At 32.4% G+C, this 25,144-nt stretch overlaps 1 protein-coding gene across 2 annotated transcripts; it reads right to left on the bottom strand.

Annotated features, from left to right (window-relative positions):
• Nucleotides 1-1,203: 1,203 nt before the first annotated feature.
• Nucleotides 1,204-20,462, bottom strand: LOC126842806 (TBC1 domain family member 30-like). Of its 2 annotated transcripts, XM_050579971.1 has the most exons (12): nucleotides 20,102-20,462; nucleotides 15,809-16,049; nucleotides 14,395-14,559; nucleotides 5,804-5,931; nucleotides 4,905-5,216; nucleotides 4,677-4,839; nucleotides 4,264-4,435; nucleotides 3,937-4,042; nucleotides 3,294-3,513; nucleotides 3,084-3,227; nucleotides 2,847-3,008; nucleotides 1,204-2,772 (listed from the first exon to the last, which is right to left on the bottom strand). In XM_050579971.1, the coding sequence occupies exons 1-12, from the start codon at nucleotides 20,300-20,302 to the stop codon at nucleotides 2,099-2,101; spliced, it is 2,688 nt and encodes an 895-aa protein (XP_050435928.1). In that variant the 5' UTR covers nucleotides 20,303-20,462; the 3' UTR covers nucleotides 1,204-2,098. The 2 variants fall into 2 exon arrangements, with proteins under 2 accessions (XP_050435928.1, XP_050435929.1); XM_050579972.1 differs by lacking the exons at nucleotides 14,395-14,559; nucleotides 15,809-16,049; nucleotides 20,102-20,462 and adding an exon at nucleotides 10,727-10,935 and having other exon boundaries at nucleotides 1,337-2,772.
• Nucleotides 20,463-25,144: the final 4,682 nt, after the last annotated feature.

Raw genomic sequence — 25,144 nt, 5'->3', positions numbered from 1 at the left:
GTGACCGTCGTTGGCCTCGGAACCGGCGCTACGTTTGCAAATAAGGCTTGGCGGCGGTCAGGGACTTGCCGAAAAGTTTCCATTAAGATTTCGGGATTTCCGTATTCTGCGGGAAAACCCTCGGGATCCGGCGGCACGGGGGGCGTTTGCGGCGGGTAGAACGTGGCCGGCGGCCACGGTGTCGTACACGTGCCGTCAGTCGTGCGCCGTACCATGTGTTCGCCAGCGGCGCCGTGATTATATCACCATTGTTTTATCGCACCACCGGACCATGTGAAGGTCACATTATGTTTTTGTTGCAGTACTACGTGCCGGCCGGGGAGAAGCTGTCTAGCCGAATCATAACAGATGATGTGTACCTAATTAAGTATAGATTGTACTGTAAAATGTATACTTAATGCTAATACCTAGTGGTATAACGTTATCTATTCATAGTCAAAATATTAAACAGGTAAACGCTTCGGTAATCTTCTGAACATTTTTGCTGGTAAAAAAAATGAAAAAAAATATACAAATATACAAAGGACGTGAGATCGAATCGCAGTCAAATTAACTCTCTTCGCTGAGAGACTCTAAATTGTAAAAATAAAGACTTTTAGGTAGGGTTTATAACTGCAATAAAATCGTTGAATGATTAGTCAAATTCTGTCACATTGGAAAAAATGTGTTCGCATTCTAAACTCAACACACCATGATGAAAACAGTTCAGCCCACTTCAGTAAACTGTAGACATGAATGAGTTTTATTATATTGTAGGAAGCTTATACTGTCTATTAAGAGCCATCGCTGTCTCTACCAAATGAATTACCCTATTGATGTTGTACTACATACATGGTGTCCAATGAGATTTTATCCATTTCAGTAACTCTTGGATAAATGAAAAATGTTAATTCCAATATAATAACTGATAAATTAATATTAAACGTGGTTTTATTGAGATAATAAGTTTAGAATGATTTACTGAACATTTTGACTGATCAATAACCAGTTTTGAATAATTCATTTTAGACTTATTAAAGTTTAAATAGAAGCAGTGAGATTAGGTTAGGTTGAATAATGTGCGCAGTCAAAAATAATAGGTTAGGTAAAACACTAAAATAATTATTAAAACTGGCTAATGAAAATACTTAATTTATTAACGCAGTAAAATATAGGAGTTAACATGAAAGTTAGGTTTGGTTAGGTCATATTATAGAAAGGCATTACATTTAAGAGAAATACAAAGAGAAAACAACAATTTTAAGTATAATTTAGCACAATCGGATAAAACAAATGAGTAAGCCGATTTGGTATTGACACCGAATTCAATAATATTTATTTAATAAAAATAAAATAAGAAAATATTAATTTAGAATCGAATAATTTTTAAATAATATAATTAAAAAAAAACACAATGTTACTATTATATCATATCAGAAAATATTTTTTGTGAATAATAAAATGATGACAATTTCAGCGTTTTATAATCAATTATCAATCCAGACACTATATTATTGGCCTAGTGGTTTTGATAGCACTAAAACGTTTGATTAGATTCCCACTGTTTATCAAGTGAATTAATTTTACTGGCATTGTCAACTACGAACAACCGTCGACAATGACTGTGATAAGACCATGTCCACCAGTTTATTACTTGTAATAAATACGGTTTACAGGTGGTCTAGCGATTAATTAAAACACAGTAGGACGTTGTATTGATAACGTAGAATAAATGTTTATGTCACTGAAAAGATTAAAAAACAAACATTCAGTATATAACAATTATTAGAAACGTGAAGCTCAATCGAAAGATAATTTTAGAAATAACATTTTAGGTTTTTGTCCCCCGACACAATAAGGTACAGTTTAAGCCGCGTACAACAGTACATAAAATCATTATTGTAGTTGTAATAATAATAATATTATATAATAAAAAAATATCACATGAGCTTTAAACACTCGATAGACTCACAAAAACGTTAGCAATGATTGCCAATCAGCCAATCCGGACCATAATAATTACAATAATACCATAAATCACTGAATTTTGTAAAAACAATAGTAGTTAACATATTTTAAGAATCAGAAGTAATCAAATGATTGTTATAGTTGGATGAAGTCAGTTAGACGATTCGCTTGGATAAAGCCCCAACTCGATGCTCAATTGTTTGGGTTGCCTGATTTTCGAGGGAAACGGCTTTGGAGGGACTCGACATTCGTTCATATCGTCTTCGCTATCGTTTCCACAATTCCACACAGGCTCTTCGGAATCCTCGGTTTTTGCCACACCTATACTTTTGACATTTTCTAATTGTTTGTATTCCTCAGCTTCGCTGTCCACTATGCTTTCGGACCATTCCAACGTTAAGTTGCGACACTGCTGCACCGAGTCTTCAGAAGTACTTGTAAACTCTGACAACTCGCCTTTTGAGTGGTTCAGATGTGGACAGTCATCACCGACATCTTCTTGGACGAGTTCGATATCGCTTATAAGGTCCGGCAGTCGATCTTCCAAAGAGCTATTGGACGGGTCGAGTGAAGCTTGTGGATGCTCATCGTCGACTTTGCAAATCCTATTTAAAATCTCAGAGTTAGCTCGCAGAACTTCCGACAAACTAACGTCGCAGTCAGTCTTTTCGTTGTCCACGTGCTCATCTTTGTCATCACAATTTTTACTATCACATTCGTTGGCCTCCGATGGTTCGCTATCCGACGCCGGGTCGTCACACAGCTCGGTAGAGGTAGACGAAGACGATGACGACGACACGCTGAGCTTCTTCTTGTGCCTGGGCTCTGGAAAAAGAAAAGAAAAATATGACATTCCAAATCGAGTAAATCGCGTCTTTGACTTGCACCACAATATCTACCTTTTTTCACTTCAGGTTTTTGAACATCTTGTATAAACTTTAACGGTATAGAACCCGGTATGGGTGCCATCGACGTACACCGTAGAGCGGTTTTGCCAAACAGTAGGTGATTCATTGCCGAGGAGTTGGCGGTTCCAATAATATTTTGTCCGTTGCAAGCAGCTAAAATATATCAGTAACGTTCTTACTTAAATGATCAATTACAATTTACAGTAACAGGACAACTGGAACTCTTACCGGTCAGAATGACTTGCACTTGCTTCTGACGTTCTTTGAGTTTGCTGTATTGTTTTTTCAACAAAGATATATCCAGTGCGACTTTCTCTCTCTCGGATTCCAAACTCGGCACTGGCCGCCTCGCGGTTCGACTGTTTTTGCTATCTAAAAACATTTCCATCAATATCAGTTAGTTGTCTTTTAATTTGGGAGTTTTCTTATGTGCTCTACCCCTTCTCTTAGCGCAGTCCATTCCTTCGTAATTTGAAGTATACGACACCGCTGATTTATTGTCGGTGTCTTCGTCACTGTCGGTATCATCAACATCGGAATCGTTGTAGAACAACCGCAATCCTCGTTTTGCCATGTGACTAACCCATGGGTTGATGTTGTACATGTATCGTTCCCGAAGTTCTTTAACTTCGACCAGCTCGCTCATCGTGCTTATTGTCTAAAAATAATAAAAGACATTAGCCAATAACAATACTATATTAGGATAATTTCACAAGTTAAGTGGCCCAAAGCCAATCGTAAGTGCCTCTATCATTTTTTTAGGATGTCTCAAAACTTGTCCATTTAAAGTGTTAGAGTATTAATTATTCGCCATTTCCCCACACCCCATTGTCCCTAGGACTATATCCCGTTTGAAAAAAGTGACACCTGTCTGCAAAAGAATGATTTTTGGAGAAATACCATTCGCTCAACAGTAAACTGAGGGCATCATATTTTAGGTGTGATCCCAAATCTTTTGTCAAGTTATAAATATTAAACCTTGTATATTTCCCTCTAAAGTTTAAACCAACCATATAGTTGACTACCAATATTGAAAATGACCACTTTTCGTAAAATAATCAATAATAGTACCAATACTAACACTTATAAGATTGTTGGCGTCCATTAAACCGAACTCGAGCATTTCCCGGGTGAGAACAGCCATAATGCTGTAAAACTCATCTGCACTCGTCACAGTCATTATTCGGCTGAAAAATAAAAATAATTAGCAATATTTAAAACAAATTTTTCAATAATTAAATCAAAAGCGCTTATATTTAGAATACACGACTAACATGATTACATAAAATTATGTAATTCTACAAATGTTTGTGCGTTTTCTCAATTTTCAGGTCCATAATTCACTCGTCCCAATAAAGTAGTAATTATCCAATTACATAAAATGCCTTCTATGTTGTATTCAACTTACTCGGATAAGGCGTCCCACATGGCCAATGCCGTTTTCAATAAGACAGTACTTCCTTCGAGGAATATAAGATCCCAAACTCGCAGTACTGTACGCTGAGGAAGACAATTGCAGAACAATGTAAGGAACCATTGCATAGTGAAAACGTTGGTTAGCGGTGGCTCATAACTGGTGCCTGTAAAATTTATTTCAATTTACACATCAACGAGCTGGTACATTTATTAACAAGGCAAATCATGAGTCATTATCTTTTGTTTTGAGCATATCTCAAAAATTGTCCATTCAGACCAACAAAATGTGTTAATCATAATTATTGACTTCAATAACAAAGAAACTAATTAAATAATAAGCATTTCCACACACTGATGGCTGATTATTGTAAGTACAAACGTGGTGATATAATATGTTCGCATTACCTGAGTCTTTTGATTCATTTTGCAGTCTGTCCAGATGCCGAGAGAGGTTCTGAAGTCTTACCCTCAGTAAATCTCGAAAGACCGCCATATCTACAGACAGGCCTCGGAGGTTATTGGCAAAGTAACCCTCTGGTAGTACGCCTTCAATTAAATAAATCATTACCTGTAGAAATTAAGATATCAACAATAGTGTTTAATCTCTAATGTTAGCTTCTGTGATACACTTACCTTAAGAGCGTCCGATTCGTTTTTCTCCATCACTTGCAATATTAGGGCGGCCAACATGTTGAACCCCTGACAGTAACCCACAGCTTTGTTCCACCGGGCAAAGCCCAGTAATACCCGCTTGAGCAAAGCTTGGTTTTCCAAACCAGAAGAACCACAGAACAGACTACAACCGGTCCGGTGTAAGTCCTTCACGATCTGGACGCCAAGCTCTTCGTCGTCCGGATTTGTGCAGTCGTTGAAGCAAAAACGCTCCACTTTTGGCCATTCTACGTTTCTTGATGCCAAGTATTTTTCTGCCAGTGTGAGCCACAACTAGGTATCAAATCCAAGTACAAACTGTTACAGTATTATCGTTTTTGTAAAGAAAATGCTAAGCTAGAAATCTAGAAATTCAGGCTTTTTTTAAATAAACTGGGGATTGAGTAAAATAGTTGAGTGCATTAGTAAAAACCTTATCATGTCAAAAGTCCTGTTATGTTTTTTTTAAACTTTATAGAAAATTGTTCTATACTAAAAAAGTAGGAACCGATTTTTTTTGTTCTATTCGAAAACTCGGTAGGATTTTTCTAGCGTGGAGTTTTCGCACAATCCTTCAAACGCATTTTTTTACTCAATGATTAATTATGTTGTCAGCTTGACAGACAGTTTTGTTTGTTTTATACTCATAACGGGTTTCCCTGTACTATGAAAAGTATCTTATATTATATCCGCGGTTATAAATCTCTCTGGTGAAAGCTAAACAATTGCCTGCCACTATTTAAACATCGGTGTATGATATATCTGTTATACTAACAAGAGTTATTGGTTTATTTAAAAATATACACCTTAGCAAAAAGTTAACCGTTTTCAGTTTTCTTGTAAACTTGTATTTTTTTACAGATGATAATAATTCAACTTACGGTGTTACGGAACTCGTGAGGTACCCCATCCGGAAGTCTGGCGACCATTTTCATAGCACTCTGCCACTGTTCAAAGTCACTATCCCCAGGTCCAGGCTTCACGTTGAATCTCATTCTGGTATCTTCACCTGCGTGATGAACAATAACGTCCATTTTACATATTATTCATAAAAAACAATATTTAGTGTATTGATTATATTTTAGTAACGAAATAGACGTAAAATAAAAATATTCAAATAACTAAATTATTTTGATAATAATTTAAATGATCCGCGGTAAACCCGAATTAATTCACTTGTTATTTACAGAATGGAGACTTATTTTCTATTAAGATAATTACAATTTTTTAGTTTTTCCATTTTGGAGACACTTTAGTTTATATGTTAGTTTACATTATTAAATATGTATTCATAGTCTTTGCTTAAGATTAAGTATTGCTTAAGCTATACTTATGACTTAAACGAGACTTTGGATTAAGAAAAGAAAAAGTATTTTTTTTTTTTTTATTAAAATCATCAAAACTTACAAAATTTCAGTACATAAAAATTTTACATGATTATCTATCTCTTTTAAGCTGAAAGCTTATGTTAGAGATAGAAAGATATATTACTTATATATACTATGTTCTTAAGGTTGGTCGAGACCAACCTTAAGCATTGCTTTTAGTTATTATCACAAATTCGAAAATTATCAAAAAACGTTTCATAACTACTAATACATATTCAAAATTGAAGTTATTGACTTTATGGATTTAATTAATTTGTACCAGTCGCGATCAATAAAATATATTACCTAATAAACACTTAAATTGAACCTCTTATCAATACAAATTATTAAAATTAATCGATAATCTATGGAAATCAATAGTGATAACAAGTAGTAACCAAGTGTTACCATTTACCAAGGTTTTGATTATGCTTTCGATTTACGTAGTCCATAAGAATTACTTTTACTTAAAACTTATAAAAGCATTATTTTAACCTGTTTATGAATACTTATGATTAAGCTTTACTTTTAAAAGTGTAACTTAAGATAAGATTTAAGAACCGACTATGAATACGACCCTAAACTTTTTAAATTAAGAATCATTTTCTGAAAATGTTGGCTAGTCGATTACCAGTTTTGAATAATTATATTTTAAGTTTTTAGTTTGTCGTTAATATTACGTTGCTGCCCACGTTTAAATCCTGCCGAGTCAACAAAGTAAAAACCTTTTAGAGTGTCAATATTACTTGTTGTATTTGCAAAAGGCTTTCCGGTCAAAGTGACCGACCTTTAAATACGTGGGCTGAGAATAACAATAGGAAATATACATATAAATGGAATTTCAGGCGACAAAATTATTGTAAAGGTTGCATTAGTCGTATATTGGTTTTTATTATATTTGTTTTCGCTGAGCAAAGAGATACGTTTAGTAAAATTACATTACCACTGGCAGATCATACCGTAAGGTTTATTATTATGTATTGTGTTTTCATTCGGTAAAGTCAAAGTTCGAACAATGCTTTTCTTTTTACCATTGACTCGTGGGCTCAATTCAAACTAAAAAAATAAGAACCAAGTTTTTTATGACAAAAAATGATTATACTCTAAACAAAGTAAGCATAAATCGTTTGTCCAAACTTTTACACACAATGACTACAATACCAAACTTTGTAGGTGTAACAAAAGAACAGTGTTATGAATATGTTACATTTAATGGCTTCACTTATTAAAGTTTCCCACAAAACGACCTGTAAGGTAATATTATTTATGTAACTCTGCTTATTGGATTATATTCGTTACACTCATACTTTGTCTTATGAGTACAGTAGTTGATAAAAGTTTCAAACCGATAAAGAAAGTGAACTACTAAAAATAAATTATGTTATTTTATGTAAAAGCGTGTCGTCGCTTCGGCAAAAAAAAACAATATTATTTGTTATAACTAGAAAAAAAAGACTAGCTTTTGTTAATTTTTAGGTAAATCGCCACTGATCATAATTATATTGCTTCTACTAGTTTTCAGAAGGTATAAACCTTCTGAAAATAATAGTGTAGGAACTTCAACTGCTAGCACAGTTTCAAACAAGTAATCAACAAAAATGTTGGCTGAGAACAATTCTTAATTAAATTGGATTTAGAGGTTGTTATTAGCTTTTCGTAAACGGTCAAAAGGGTCATATTCAATAGGGGCAGAGCCTATCGTACAACTTAAGCTTTTAAAAACTTCCATTAATCAAACCCGTCTGTATTCTATTGCTTAACTGTTTAAAAATAGTTAAAATATGTTAAAATATGATTGGGCTGTCATAATAAAATATATTAAATACATATAGACAGGGTCTCGTACTGAAAGGTAGAGAGAGGTAAGATTACTAATTCAAATCACTTTATGCCTTATGAAACCACTAATTTTCTGAAATGTTTCCTACAATTTCTAATTTCAACTATATATTATTAAATACTTTTAAATTGAGTGGACATTTTTTATATTAATAAAAACAATACCTTCTCTGTTCTAAAACTATAACAATGAGTAAAATGTGCACATTTATTTTTAAGCAGTCAAATTCCTTCATCCCAGTCACACTAGTGAAATATGTATATATTTTTGGCGCCACTGGGTTCAAAAGGGGCGTGAAAACCCTGTGGGAAGATGGATGATGTCGGTGACACATTTTTTTTCGTTTTTTTTCTCAGAGCCGAGTATAAAAAAATAAAAAATACACGAGTAGGTGTTTTTATTATAATATAATCTACTCGGTAGGTCGTATGAAATTTGAGACAGCGTTTTACCCAAGTGATATTAGACAGGTGCAGTAATATCATACAGAGGGTAGGGAGCATTATTAGTTTCAATAAACTGTCACACGGTTTTTTAGCAGTCACATTGTTATCGCCGCAGCTTCCACTCGCCAATGATATGTTTTTATTAAAGTTTCACAGTGTGACGTTGCTTGGACAAATCGCCTTGGGCAAATGCGACATTATAAATTATATTATTTTCTAGAGTGAGCTTATTATATTATAACATAATACACAATGCCACTCTGATAAACTACAACGGTATCCGCACAAGTCATCGCAGTAATGTTATTATGCCACCGATCATGGAAAATAACAACAACTGGGACGTTTAATTTAGCACATTGTGTGGGTTTAACGAGTCGGTCTTGTAAAAGGGTTGTCTATTCGAAACTGACGGAATAATTTTCTATTATAAACATTTCTGGTTTGTAAAGAAAAATAAAATTGATAAAATATTATTCAACCCACTTGAGTTTCGTTGTCGTCACATCAAAAGTCTACCAACACGGTTGTAATCTGACCTCAGTCACCACCTCGTTCCATCAATAAATTAATAAATTATTACTATGTATACGAGTTTGTTTTTTCTACAAATAACTTTGAAATTATTAATGACTAAAAGTTTTGATAGGAGTAATAAAAAACCGGACTTAAGATAGTGTTCTTGGAAAAAGGGTATAGTAGAAATATATTGACAAAAACAAGATGGTGTTATTTTCATAGATAAAAGACACAACTTCGGATCGTTGTTGTTCCAATCTTAAGATTCCAGTTATAACAGCTGAACAACATAAAGAAGTAATAATAAAAGCGACGAGGAGGGTAAAAAAAAATCCCAGCTTAAAATTACTAGGTAGTATATTTAATCTGTAAATAACTATTTATAGTCATTAGTCTTATTACTTCCGGTCTTCCGGATACGAAACTTTTTTCGATCAACACGGTGAAGTTTCTTGTAGAAACAAAGTTTTCGATAATTACATCATATCCATGTTGCTCATTGAACAAATGAAAAATATATAACATCAAACAACACTGTTTCACGTTGTTCAAACAGAAACGTAAAACTGTTTTTTTTTTTGTTTACTACTAAACCCTTTTTAAATCTTTGACTTCTTAAAACAAAATTACAATTTAATAGAACTAACTATAACTTTCAAGTAAAAATAAAATGAGAATTCAGTTAAATAATGATTTATAAATATTGATGTGTGATTGTAAACTAAAGATACATTTTCGCCCTTTGTTATGTTATACGACGGGTAGCACAATTAAACTAACAAACTTAATGGTTCATTACATTTTAATGGACTACTTAAATGTTTAAGTAACCTCTAAAAGTCTATTAGTTCATTTAAATTTCAACGAAAGTTCGTACAGCATACATTTAAAATTGTCATTATAATATTAAAGTATCTTATGTAATACTAAATAAGACATTTTGTCTTCCCGCATGTATACCTACTTTTGGAGACAATCTTATTTAATTATATATTCGAAAAATATACTTTTTCCTTCAATTAAGTACCATGCCAGAGGCTAAGGTAAAAACAAATGCAGAAATACTTCAAAACAAGTTTCCAGACAATTTTAGAAAATCATTTCCTAATAAAACCATAAATTTAAAAAACTGTTTAGTTCTTAAAATTAGATAACACCGAAAGTATACTATGAAGTATATAAAAAATGTCTGTTTTTTTAAGTGAAAAACATTTTTTCGACATTTATCCTTACAACGACATTAAATAGGTTGATACTATATTTAAGATCTAGTACCAAAGAAAAAAGGTTGAATTCATTGACAATTATGAACATAGAAGTAGAAAATACTAGTATGACGATGAGTATATACTATGACAATGTAGTTAACAAATCTTCTTAACAGTTTACCCTAATCAGTAACCATTTTTTATGTTTTTACTGTACAGACGGTAAACGATTAATATTAATTAAATATTTAAAATGCTGGTTAACAAAAAAAAAGATAGCCGTTAAATTATAATTATCAGATGAGAGATAAGCATAGTGAGGGGGCAGGAAAATTTATAATTGCGGCTATGATTGATGTTGTCTATGGAACAGCAACTGTTGTTTTAAGTAGAAAATATATCATTATGTAAATACCGTACTCACTGAGGTTGGCGATATTTTTTAAAGTGTTGAGCAAGCCATTCATCACGTCCACATCACCCGGCGGCGGTCCAGATGCGTTTGACAAACAAACAAACAAACGAACGAACGGAAAAAAAAATATGTCGATATTTTAAACGGTATTGTGTAAATTTATCGACGCTGACAGCTCAGGTCTAGAATTCAAACTGGACGAAAGTTGAATGAACAATGCAACTTACTACAGACGTGTAACGTAGGTGCCGTTTAATTTCCACATGCGCGTTACGGGTTTATCGACCACCGACAGCAACCCCCTCTGAGTGCACGTGCTACCCTGTATGCGACCCTATAATCTACATCAAACATTATATTATACCGCCGCCGCCGCCGCCAAGTCGCCGGGCCTAGATTATGATAAGCGCACATAATGGAAAAGGACTACCACTTTGGTATTGTACTTTGGGTGTCCTTTCACCATCAACACAACACAACGGCACCGAGAAATCAACGGTAGTAGTCCGTGTGTGACAATTTTAGAGTATAGCTAAAAACAAAGTCGTCCCTCTTACATGAGAACAAAAAAAAAATCACATTAAGCGCTATTCTAATAAAAAAAATATATTTGCTTAAACAATCTATTGACATAGGTAAAAAAAAAAAATAATGGCTCATATTGAAAAAAACTATTTGAAAAAAAATGTTCATAAATGGACTACTACCCCTCTTCCCTTGTGCCCTTCAAATGTTAATTGTTCGGCAACTGGGTTTAACAAAGTTGTTGATTTATGTTATTGTACAATATTTTCAAAATTACCAAATATTTATCTTTTCGCTATTTTCTGGAGCTCTACCGACTTAAATGGTAACATGTATATATTTATTTAACATTTAAAATAACAATAGTTTGCCGAAAATGTTGACTGGTCAACGACCAGTTTCAAATAATTACTTTTTTAATATTAATTTCAAAGCTATAACTCTTGCACAGTGAGATGGTGTAAGCAACATCAGAGGAATTAAATTTCAAATTTATTTAACCGCATTATTACTGTGGATAATTTTTCATATAATAAATGTATTAAATATTGTCAACCGGCAACACTTAAAACATAATTATTCAAAACTAGTAATCGACCAGTGAAAAAAACATTCATCAAATTATTCTTAGTTTAAAGAAAAAATTGTTAAATATATACGTTACCATTTAAGATTGATAGATTTGATAGATCTCTGGAAAAAAATAAAAAAGATACAAATTTGAACAATGTAAAATAAACTACAGCGTCTCCCAAAGAGAAAAACTACAAAATTGGAATTTTTTTAAGACAAAACTATAGCGTATTATTCTTAATGAATCATCCTGTATAACATTAGCCAAGCTCGACGCATAAACACGATTGATCGATTGACATCCGAAGTTGTTCTGGTCATTAAGGCGGATCTACTATAGAAACCGTCATCATTTATCTCTATCGGTAGGCAATCAAATTTGATGGAAAAGGTTCTTTATCATGACCCTATATACTAGCGGGGGCGATGAAAAATAACTTGATTACAATAGTGCTAAACTGGATTTTCGGTACCGCAGAAACCTTCTTGTTGATGAATTATTATAGTAAAGTGTATAAATAGTTAACGCAACTTGAAAACAACAATCTTGTGCGTGTTATTGTAGAACTCTGCTGACTTTAATAATTGGCATTTGGGATGATTGCATTTTCTATTGCATTGCTCTTGTTTTTTATGGTTGTATCCATTATTACACAACACACCGAAGTACCTCCAACTAAGATGTATCCAGCCGTTATCGGAAATGGGCAGTACTATATATTTTTGTTTTTATTTGAGTGTCAAATTGTTAAATCATTCATATTGTAGAAAACGTTTTTTCGATTGTAGCTGAAATTACATTTGTTTGAATAATATCCATTTGTTTGTATGGAAGATTTTTACTAGTCTAACAGACTGGTTTTCCGGTTGTGCATGTAACATTTAATTCCATTATAAGTCTCTAATGTAAGTATACTTAAATAGGTGAACACAACGCAGAGGAAATCGGTAAACAGACACAATTTGCTAATGCATGAACCAAACAATAGAGCCACCCGCAGTATTGAAACCAGGGCACACACACACTATTGGTGATTGTATAAACTAAGCTGCAATTGCCGTTCGATAAATACAGGGTGGTCCATTTAACGTGAGACACGCATTTTCTCTGAACAAAAATACAACTGTTTGGTTATTCTTTCTGGAGACACTTTAGTTAATATCATTTCTACACTACTTGAAAATATTAAAATTTTCATAACTGTTGGTGTATCTTAAGAGTTATATCAACTTTCAAACTTCAATGATAACGTGTATGTGTTTATTTAATTTTATAAATTAAGAATAGTTTAGCAAACATTTTGACTGGCGGATAACCCGTTTCGAATACCTATTTACTTTTAAAGCTACTTAAACACATCAGCGAAGCGCTAATGTGGTGCCATTGGTTGTAAAATTCTAAAGATTGACTGCGCCAAATATTTGTAAAATTTACGTATTCTAATGATTATTATTTTGAACGCAAAATAACAACATCTGCAATAATGGTAGTGTTACGTGGGCGGTATAATAGTTATATAGACCCCGTGAATGTTAGTGCAAACATAATAATATAAACAGAACAAAGTCGGGATTATAATAAATCCGTTCTACCATTGTCGTCTTATGCGAACGTACCTAAGTACGTTTACCTATTGGAGATTTTCAGCTTTGAAAGTTTGTGTATGTTTCTGGAAATAAATCGTACTCGAGTGTCTGGGTTTGACACTTGATAAAACCCTAGCTTGCCGAAACCACTCGAATAAACCCGCATTGATTTTGCAATGCTTCGGCTAAGAAGCCGTCACAATTGAAATACAATTTTGTAAAAAAAAAAAAACATCTAGTCTAAGACCAAAAGATTCACTCAATAGACCGGCACGAGTACCGAAACATGTACTTGAGAAAACCCATTATTTTGTCGCTTTTAAAACAAGATAATAAATTCATTTGGGCGTGAGATTTTTTTAAATTCTGAAAAATCTGAATTTGTATAAAGTGATCATATTGTTTGCTATGTACAACTCGATTACAAGGCAGAGGTAGTACATATTAAGTAAAACACGTTGAGTATTTATTAGATCAGGTAATTTTAGTAAAAATTATTTAAAAAATGTAAACAAAAAACTTCTAATACACAAAATTATTTTTTTTTTTTGGAAACGTTAAAATAAAAAATGCGGTCTGAACAAATATATTATAGGATGAGCGGTTGTAATGCTACAACACGAACGTTTATTTTAAATTGTTCAATCATTGGAAATTGGATACGTGTGTTCCAGAAAATATATTATTGCAATTTGCAAAAGATAGTCTCTGGTTTAACACGCACATGCTGAAAACCTATATTTTAATTGTCTCCCCTCCTTATAGTTTGCAAACAAAACTGACGACCAGCTAGATATGTAATTACGGTTCATTGTAGAGCTTAAAAATAAGGCGTACGGGATCCTTGTGGCTACTAAATTTGTACATTTGAGTATGATAATTTGATGTCATACGTTAAAGTGATCACCCTGTATGGTGATATTCTTTGGGTCATGTTTCACTCAGTGCCTCCTTAATTTGATTATCCTACAATGTACTTTATATAGACTCACTTCGTTTCATCGAGTACGCGTGGAGCAAGGCCGTGATCATGTTGCACTTGGCGTCCCTGCGGGCGATAAGAGCATCTCTCCGTTTTAACGCTTTCACCAGTGAATCACAGCATACGGTTAATTGATCTTTGAGCAACTCGATAGCCGTGACTAGTTCTTCCAAACCTAAAAAAAAAAAAAAATAAAACCCCTATTTTATTGAGGAACGGATATCAGGTTATTTGAATTTTCGCTTCGACGCGCAGCACATTGGTCAATAAACATACTTTAGATGTCAACAATAGGCCGTTAAAAATAGTAATTCGGTACTTTGCTCGGTTTAGGCTGTACTGGAGTGAGAAACAAGACATTTAACATTTGCTCCTATCAATCCTGTTGTGACACCAAAGTAAAAGACCATCAATTTGCCGCCGGCCGTCTATTTAGACCCGTTTTCCATTTCTCAACGTTATCCATTGTTCAGACAATAACATCACACATGACGGAATCATCAATCGGTATTTTGTGACATTTATCACGAATCAGACAACTCATCCAGTCGTATCCCGCTTGGCACGCCCGGCAAATTAATCAAGTGGTATTCATTTGAGTTCCAGGCATACAACCCACCATTTGTAATAATATTTTTATGCACATACAATTTCGCAGAGAGCTCGATACAGCCCAATAGGATTATCGTTTAAGCCCAATCGCCCTTTTTTCTATTCGATTAGGAAAACCAATTGAAGAAAAATCTTACCAAGAACCATTAAGAGATCCACACGTAGCAGCAATGCCGTAAGTCCAATCATTCTTAGCCTTAACTCAACAGTGTTTTTCATGGAATTTTTTTTTTTTACTACAGTTTTGTGCATTGAATTATTCAGACAAGTATGTATAAATAACGTGGCCCATGGGTTCGACCTCCAGTCGAATATGTCTGGATTAATAATAAATAGTTATGTTGACAAGAATGGTACGTCGAATAATTTTTTTTGAAGACAATTTATTGCCAAAAACTATCAATTACGTGTCACTCTCATAAGACATATCCAGCGAGACATTCAAATAATTTTTTTTTTAATGCTTCTTGTCTTTGTTCTGTTACGATAAATAAACAAACGCTTGAAATAATATAATTTCAGGTCAAGTTATAGGTAAACGACAGTATTATGGAATCAAATAAAAAAATTCCTGACACATAGTTTTTATAAATCAAATTGTTCTTTTCGTTACTACCTAACCTAAGCGTCACAAAAATAGATTGGAGTCTAACCTATTTGTTTTAATCTAAACTAGTCTAACCAATAAAGTATAGTTTTGTATAAACTTAAATAATATAAAGAAGTCCAATATATTTTAAGATATTGCCTGGGTAAAATTAAACCGAGCAACCTGCGTATACTGTTAATACAAAAATGTTATCAGTGCTAACTTTTTCTGTACAATCTCTTAGACCAAGTACTCGTTATAGCAAATCTGTTGGTGTGATCTGGCCAATTTGTCTGTTCAGTAGATGATTCAGCAGAACACACGCTGCCGGAATGTGCCATTTTGTAAATATCCACCAGAAGCTGATCTACCAAGTCAGTGACGGAATGTCTTTTTTGGCTGCAACTCCTATTGAAATGGCCAATGTCAGGCGGGATATCGGAAATGACATTCTTCATTGAGATCTACAACAAACCGTAAATGTCGCGTGAATTAACAAAATAAATAAAACAGTGTTATGTGTTAGGTTAGGTTAAGCGTTCGTTTAGTTTCAATTGATAATTTCTAGGCACATACGTAAAATTGAATTTCGTTACTTTGATAAATAGAATAAGACTAAATAGAAACTTTACACAAACCGTCCCAAATTTTAATCCCTAAAAACTTTAAGGATAATAGGATAAATTATTCATAAATGATTATCGACCAGTAGACATTTTCATATTCTTAATCTAAATAGTTAAATAAATATAAAGGATAGGTCAGGTAAGTTAGGATGGATACAATATTGTGTCTGTCTATTAATAATTTGTGGTTGTTGATACCCATATAATGTAATTAACAAAATAAAACAAATTGTTTCAAATACCTGTTGGAAGTTTAGGGCAAGGGAGAAGAAGTAATGCATTCGTTTAAATGGTTTACCTGTAGCGCTAACGATCTAGAAGGCAACGCTGTCGCTGTGAACTTATATAATCCAAGTTTTAAAGTTATACGAGTAAACTTTGCAGACGATCTGCAGGTGGTTTTCAATGTACTAACTCAACACAACTCCATAGTCGGAATCCAAATTGGTTCATACCCTTATGGTTCATTATTGAACAGTATTGAAAATGGCCTTTGCTGATAAAAGTATAAAATGGCAATTTTATAAAAGGTAGGTACGCTTTGGAATTTCGTCGCTCAATTATTTACAAAAAAAAAAAGGTAAAGAAATGTACATTATACTCCCAAATGCTTAAATAATATACCAAATTGAATGGCTACAGGTACACAGCTCTTCTGGAATTCTTGTAAGTCAAACGAACGTCAAGTAGGTTTACCGCTTTAAAATTACATTTACCATCCGAATTGTACAGCTACAGGTCTTTGTATTTTAAGGGCTACAATATTTTTCTACAAATAGTCAATTCAAGCAAAATCGAATAAGGCGTTAAAAGTTATTTCAACGCAATATTATTGTGGATAATTTTTCAGGAGTTTAATTATTTTAATACAAGCGTTCGACGCGTCAATCAGCAATTAAATATTAATAAATCGTCATCGGCTGACAGCTACAATTCGACAGCGAACAATGTTAATAAAAACTAGTTAACAATTAACGTCAGTATTTACAGGTACAGGCAAATGCATTGTGTTTCCAACAGGAAAGCTTTTGTTGAACACTGATGTTAGATACGGACAAATAATTAGTTTAATCAACTACCGTTACTATCTAAAAAAAACCTATTTAAAACCATAACAAAATACCTTCTCAGCTTTGCAGGTTAGGTCGAAGCTGCGTATTTTTAGCTTATTGGCTAACTATAATCCGGTTAATATGTTAAATAATACTACAGACATATACGTTACCATTTACAAAGCTCAATTTTAAAAGTTTTTGACACATAAGGAATGGGGTTATATTTTTGAAAAATATACCAGTTGGGCCAACTATTAACTATAAATGTATAAAAAAAGATTATTTTAAAAAGTCTAAAATCTTATGAAATATTGACAGGGTAACGGTTAAATCAATCACCGTGTACTATAAAGTGCCGGAAGCCTGACGGTCTGACCTCATTATATTTTCCTATCGTACGGTTACCGGTCGTTACATCGTTAGCATTCAAGCCTGTCATTTGTATAGGTACAACCCCCCAGACAAACAGATAACAGTAATTGGATAATGTCAGGTTCTGAACTGAAAACTGATAGTTTGATTCAATGCTCACCGCCACCCACTTATAGAGAGTATTAAGGTTATTTTTTACCACAAATATATTTTTATTCGGTATAATATTTTTCTTTAGCCCTGCCGTTCGACAACGTTCTAAAGAATGAGTGATTTCCTTTGAAAATCAAAATGTTTATTAAGTTAATCATTTATATATGTACAATATGAATATACATAATGCTACAAATGTAACCTCGATAAAAAAAAATAACAGTTAAACGTTATTTAGTAATGTAATAATAATTATTTTAATACACTTTTGTACGTATTGATACAAATTAAGTACATTTAATTTATATAATAAGCTAATAAAACCTTAAAAGTAATTTTTTTTAATCAAACATAAAGCTAAAAATTAATAATTTTAAGTGATTAAATCGATGAAATAAAAATAATCATGTCTTTTTATTAAGGTTTTACCCGGGTTAATATAATTACATCGCATAAAATAGTACTTAACAAAGTCGAGACTTAAGCTGCTTGTTGTTGTTGTTAAGTATACACACAACAATAATAGGTTTGCCAAATATAAACTGTTTTGTCCACACAACATAATGAAACTGTTTATAGCACCTGGGAACTAGTCAACGACGACAATAACGATCCCAAGGCTGCGAGATAAGTTAAAAATGTACTATACTTGATAGGGTATGTATAATAAAAAAAACTGTTTCTCTTTTAGCAATTTTCGACAGTTTAACTTGAAATTGCAGTGTAGTTTAAGATAGATCAAAAAGGTTTTTTTATCAAGGAAAAATTAAATGAATGAATTGAACCTGTCAATAGGTACCAGAAAAAAAATCATTATTGATTTGCCTTTTAAAAATAAAGGCAACCAATTATCATAGAAAAACTATCAACTCTAATCGTGTCCACCATTTACCATTACAATTTCACAAACGATTGTCTTTACAATGCTATTTTTATTTTTCTACCATCAAAAGATTCACATTAAAGTGTTTATTTGAAAGTAAATTTATTACTTTTAGTTGTATGGTTTTTTTTCTATTTGTGTTGAAGTCACGTTTAATGTTTGTTTGGCTCGACATTTACGAATCGGGCAAAGTGCTTAAATTCAATATATAAATGAGAAGGAGAGCAACTCAAGAACTCGCCATAGTTGGTGTCCAATAAACGTTCAACGCCTTAAATCGGTTATAAACGGTACACTTTGGATGATTTGTTTGGAAAAATCGTCCAAATTGAGTAAACTTTGAAATTGTGTTTCTGACATCTGGAAATGACTTTAAGCATATATTGATCTTCCACAGCCCATTTTGTCAATAATGTTAATTACAATAGGTAAAAAAATAATGACAACTTGTCCATTGGTAAACCTATTATATTTTTGCAGACATTTTGGTTGGGTGTCCGGTGAGTACAATGTAATAAAATATTTTATTGATATTGTAAAATAACAAAGACTCCAACAAGAAAAACTACAAAATTACAATTATTTTAAGACAAAACCGGTGTCTTAATCTGAAACACCCTGTATGGTCGCGAATAGCGGTCGGGTCAAATCGAAACTGTTGTTAAATTTATTAGGTATAAATTAGGTTGATCAAGTTTTTTAAAAAATGGAGTAATAAAAAAAAGTTTTAAACCGCCCAAGTAAGAAGTCAAATTTAAACAGCTGATGCCGAAAACAAAAAACCTTTAACCTATTTTCAAACCTCTTAGAGTAAAGTCCAGACTTTTGGCTTCGTCGTGATAGGTTAGGTTAGGTTAAGTTAGGCTAACTATTGCGGGAAGCAATGGATGCATGTGAAAAAAGGTTAGGTTAGGCTGAGAAGGTGTTAGTTTTACAGTGACAAAGTCAATTTCAGGTACACCAGTTTGGTATTGTAGAAAAACATTTAACGTCGCTGTTGGTAGCGTTGGCTACCTTATTTCATACCGTTGCTGCTTTGTGCTGTTATCATTTGAATCGCTTCATGCAATAAGGGCCTTAGTACTTAACTTTGAACATTTGGGAAAATTAAAAAAACATTAGATATGTTTCAAAATACACAAACATATAAGGGCTCTATCAAACTTAAATTGATATTAAACAGTAAAATTACATTCTGTAAAACAGTGTTATTATTTTCAAATGCGGTCCAGATTATTAGCATTTAAGTATAGTGGACTTAGACCCTTTTTAGAAAAAATAATAATTTTCTTAGTAATTTCTGGTAATGGGACTAAATTTTAGTTTAGATGGTTTGGAATTTGCTTGGTTTAGATTATGCTGGTTTTTTTATGACACCCCCTCTCCCAAAAAAATTAATAAACGACACATGCATATACATGACTTACCGATTTTGACGGGCACATGATCCCCGGCTGAGGAGGGCGGACTTCGGCGGGCATCACGTGGAACGTACCGCCGCATGTGCTCGGTCGCAGGTCCGGTCCGGGCAGCGACCGGTCTTCGTCCACGGGCTGGACGCGTCGCACGACCGGCTGTACCGTGGAGAAAATATCAAAGCCGGGCCCGGGGTTGGGCGTACTCAACATGGTCGGTTGTAAAATATGATAATTCCACAGTGTCGTCGAGCAGGTGAATACAAAGTCAGTTTTGGCTGCCAAAGAGATACGGTCGTCGATCGACGGGTACCAGCATAACCGCGTTACTAACACGGATGGTGCCGCCGGTCGTGTCGTATAATATTATTATTAAATTGCATTACACGTGTGCATTTAGCGAGAGAACCAGAACAAAAAAAAAAAAAAGAAGTAACAAAATAACAAACGGCGTTTGTTTGTTCAAATGCGTTAATTTATTTGTGTACACGCCGGTCGTGTGAACGCACCACGTTAAACCGGGCCGATGACTAACCCGACACCGTGAGCGCGACTTTTGGAGAAAATAATATTATATTTTCCAAAAGGCAACCCATTGCATTCGGTTGCCACACAATAACGGCGTCCCTTGACTGGTTTGCAACGACAAAATATATACTTAGATAACAAAAAAAACACAGAAAAAAAAACAGAGACCGGACGCGCGATACAACCTAATCGTTTATGCCAGTGTTTTTTTCTGACCTAATTTACATTGGTAAAACGCTATCCTTACAAAACATTACTGTACAGAGTGATTCAGTGAGAATAAGAAACTCGACATATTTCTCTTAAAATAATATTGCCATTTTGTAGTTTTTCTTTTTAGACACACTTAAGTCAATGTTCCACTTCGCCAGCATATGGAAATTCTTGTCTCTTCTAGAGCAAGAGTTGCCCAACCGACCTAAACAGGCAATAGACTAAAGTATTAGAGAAAAATTCAATTTTTCTACTCGTTACGTAACTATTATCATCCTTCAAAATTAACTTTTTTAATTAAAAATAATTGCTGAACATTTTGACTAGTCGATTTTGACAAGTTTTAGATAGTTACTTTCAAAGTTATTAAAGTTTAACATTTAGGAGGGAGATGTCTGTAGTCTGTATACTACACTCTCGCCCCGTCCTAAATTTGAAACTTAAATAAGTTTAAAATGATCAAGAAAGAAGTTTTGACGGGTCAACATTATTAGTATATTATTCTTAATTTAAAAAAGTAATTAAATATATACGTTACTGTTTAAGTTTGTAAAGTTGAAACTTAAATCTGGAAATTATGAAAATGGTATGTATTGAGCTCTTTCCTGTACCTTCAAAAGATCTTTCATCGCAGAGTCTTTCCATCTGGTTCTAGGTCTATTGTCCCTTAGCTCTCCATACACGACCTAGTCATTTTAAGAGAAACTTAGTGTCTTACGTTGAATGAATCACCCTGTAATGTAGCTACTTTTCTTGTAATACTGATAACAATATTATAATTTAACGTCGTTAATTTCCATTAGACTACATTTGCCATAAACGATGGGTCGTCGTTGCATTTTTGCCTGCTGATGATAACGCAATAGTACATTTCATTGTCGATTCGCTGATAATACATATGGATGTTACTGAAAAACACTGACGTTCCATAAACCATTTAGCCGTCATGTATTTTTTTTCTATTTCCCCGTGGAAAATAAACACCGTTGTAAAAATATTGTGTTTGCTTTCAGATAAATAAAAACAAAAATAGCGTTTTCATAATATTTTGTTTTTGCGCTTGTTAGCTTTATAGATTTATAAACGCCGCTCACTCTCGAAGAGATACCTTGAGAATTATTAATTAATCAACACATTTCCACTTTTATAACAATACTTAAATATTAAGTATACAATGAGACGTGCCAAGTCAAAAATACACCGTATGCTATTCAAGTATTAATTAAATAATGCAGAGTAGATATTATTATTGTAACCCAACAGTTAACATTGTATTTGTTTTAATTCGTTGAAAGGTATTTTTTATTTTCTTAACTATCCAGAAAGGTTTTTTATTACTTCGCTTAAGGTTATTATGAAAATGGTTAATTTAAGTTTAAATTAACATCTCATACAACTACGGATGTAGCTTTAGGTGTACCACCCGCTAGGTGGTTTCAAGAATATTAAAAATTAAACAGTTCATTTCTCGTTTTTTTTATAAAGAACAGACTTCTAAATTAAAACCCAGGGTACGCATAACCCTGTCTTTAATGGAAATTTAAATAATTAAACGAAATCAACGGCCATGTGTAGAGTTGGGCTATTGAATATAAACAAAGTAGTTTGTTATAAATATAAATGGCTACAAAATTCACATATTAACTTTTAAAACAAATACCTTCTCAGCTCCGCATCTGAGGTAAATAAAATTAATAAAATTTGAGAATTTATAATGGTGTGTAACCAGTAAAGTAATTTATTAGTTTAGTTTTATTTAATTAACTAATAATAAAAAACAGTGCACTACACAAATGTTAGGTTTATAACGCTCCAAAGAAACGGTAATATTAATAACCAGAGTAAGGACCAAGTACAAGGTATTGTTCAAAAGTGAATTATTTTATTTAAAATGTATATAAATCAAATTGTCTTGCTAATATATTAACAAAATTTAAATGAAACGACTATTCTTCTCTTTCTTCAAACACTTCTACTCTGTCGGAATCCTTAAGTCCAACGAATATCATGTGAATTTATCGCTTTAAAACAAACTTACCATCTAATCCTAAATGATTCTTACACAATTGTATTTTAATGCAAAAAAAACCTTTATAAAATAATAAAAAATTAAATACTTAGACATTTTTGTTTTGTATCAATTATTGGCATTGGCAACAATATTAAAAACAGTAAATAAATCATTAACGGTCCAATATGTAAAATAGCACAGGGCGATTCAATAAGGATGAGACATTTATTTTCTCTTGAAATTATAATTGCAATTTTTTACACGGAAACTAATTATAGACCACCATTTTCAGCAATGCAATCTTAATTTTAAAAAACTAATTAAGTATATACATTTATACCGTTTAAGTTTCATAAGTTGATAGAGCTCTGACAATACCAAAAAGGGTAAGTATTTATGTAGTTCATAGTATTGTTAAATAACATAAATAATGTTTACAAACAGAAGAACTACAAAATTTCAATTATTTAATTAAGCAAATTACAAAAAAGTTATTATTATTATATAATAATATTGTAAAATAACATAAGAAAGTTTAAAAGCATATAAAAAAAAAATCGCGGATATTTTAAGATATTACACTTACAGCCGGTTTCACCAACTATTATTAAATACACTCTTAACATAATGTTAGTTAGCAATTCAAATGAATTTAACATCTGGTTAAATTAAGTAAGTTTCACCATAACATTATTATTGTTAAATTCTATTTGTTAAGTTAACAAAATGGTAGTTGGGTTACCAAAGCGGTTACCTTGATTCCAACGTTATTCTAAAATGTGATAATTGATAAGTGATAACAATACACAGATAGATGTTGGTGAAATCAGACTTAAGTGTACTACGTTAAATGTAACATTCTGTAATTTACAATGTAATAGTTAATCATGAACCATAGTTTTTAAAATACTGTCTCTTTAATTATTACTTAAAGTGTTCTTAACGCATATATTTTGTACTCGGTAACACACAGTAAGATGTATAGCTTATTGTTTCAATTAAATACAATTTTATGTTTACTATTAACCACCAAGAATATATATGTAATATGTAAAATGCAAAAATGCAATAGTTTTGTAGTATACAGAAATCTCTATCTGGGTGTTAGCAGATGAAATGTTTTTATATTATGGTTTTTCAAAAAGTTTTGCACTGCAAGAGATGGCGCTCGCGGTACTGTGAAATTCAATAAAACCATGTATGTACATTAATATGATACCTGTAATATGAAATTGATGAAAGTGTATTAAAATTGGAATATATTTTTAAACACAAAATTGATATTAAACGACGCCCACTCGCTCTTAAAATAGGTACCTAGTGTATTGTAGGCCATCAATCTTATGAATAAAATACCACAAATAAAGCTTGGACATTTTTTAACCCAATCGTTAGTTTCAATACAAAGTAGGCAAACAAAATATGAATGAATAAATAAAAAATATTAAACGGGAAAAAAGTCATATTCCGTCTAGCATAAATTAAAAATGTATACTCATACTATGAAAATAATAATTTCGTAAATTTTCATTCAATAGTGTTTTAAAGATCAAATAATATTTTATTATTATTATTATTTTTTTTTTTGTATTTGTAGCTTTGGAAAAATATACTCTAACATAATAGAAAACCAAAAAAATCAAATTATATAATTTAAAAACATTTTTTTTTACTACTCATATGAATAGTACACTATTATTATTGAACTAATTTTTTAGCTTCAACGCTAAACAAAAAACATGTAGAAATATAAAACATTTGTCAATATTTGAAAATAAAATGGGTAGTATTTTAAAAAATACCTAGTGTTTGGTTTCTATTGTCAGTTTCACACAAAAGCCATAATGATATAATATTTTATTGTACAGCCAAACTGTCAATTTAACCGTAATGCGTTTATAATATATCATCTCAAAAACATAGAAGCAAAATTCCACCTTAATTAAAGAGTGCATACAGTGTCGACTTTGGTGAAACAATTTTTTTTTATTAAGTTAACTCAACGCTACTATTGTTATAACCGACTAATTAATAAAACCAAATTTGTGAATTGTTTTAAACTCATATGACCTTCTCAATATCAAAACTAAAAGTTTGAAAATTTAAGTGGAAATATTTTAATTTCAACAAATATTTACATTAAAGAGAATAAACGCAATTCCAGTGAGAACAAACATATATACTAATGCTGTTTCCAAATAAATGTACTTAATTTGAATAGCTGCCGTATTTTCTAAATTTAGAACTTGATTACCTTTCGCAAAGTAATAAGATAAATATAATTTTCATATTTATTAAACAGT

This window comes from Adelges cooleyi, unplaced genomic scaffold, assembly GCF_023614345.1.
Source record: "Adelges cooleyi isolate 19-005CV unplaced genomic scaffold, UGA_ACOO_1.1 ACOO_flye_CR_arks_rails_tigmint_CR_PRNA_574, whole genome shotgun sequence".
Taxonomy (NCBI): Eukaryota; Metazoa; Arthropoda; class Insecta; order Hemiptera; family Adelgidae; genus Adelges; species Adelges cooleyi.
Note: the sequence above shows the minus strand (reverse complement) of the source record. Positions and strands in the feature narration are given on the sequence as shown.

Excerpts from the sequence above, each read along its gene's own strand:
- LOC126842806 (XM_050579971.1), bottom strand. The coding sequence starts at position 20,302 with ATGTTGAGTACGCCCAACCCCGGGCCCGGCTTTGATATTTTCTCCACG. Across the intron at positions 3,514-3,936 it reads ACGCCAACAATCTTATAAGT|ACAATAAGCACGATGAGCGA; the intron begins GTTAGTATTGGT and ends TATTATTTTTAG. Across the intron at positions 3,009-3,083 it reads AGTGCAAGTCATTCTGACCG|CTGCTTGCAACGGACAAAAT; the intron begins GTAAGAGTTCCA and ends GATATATTTTAG.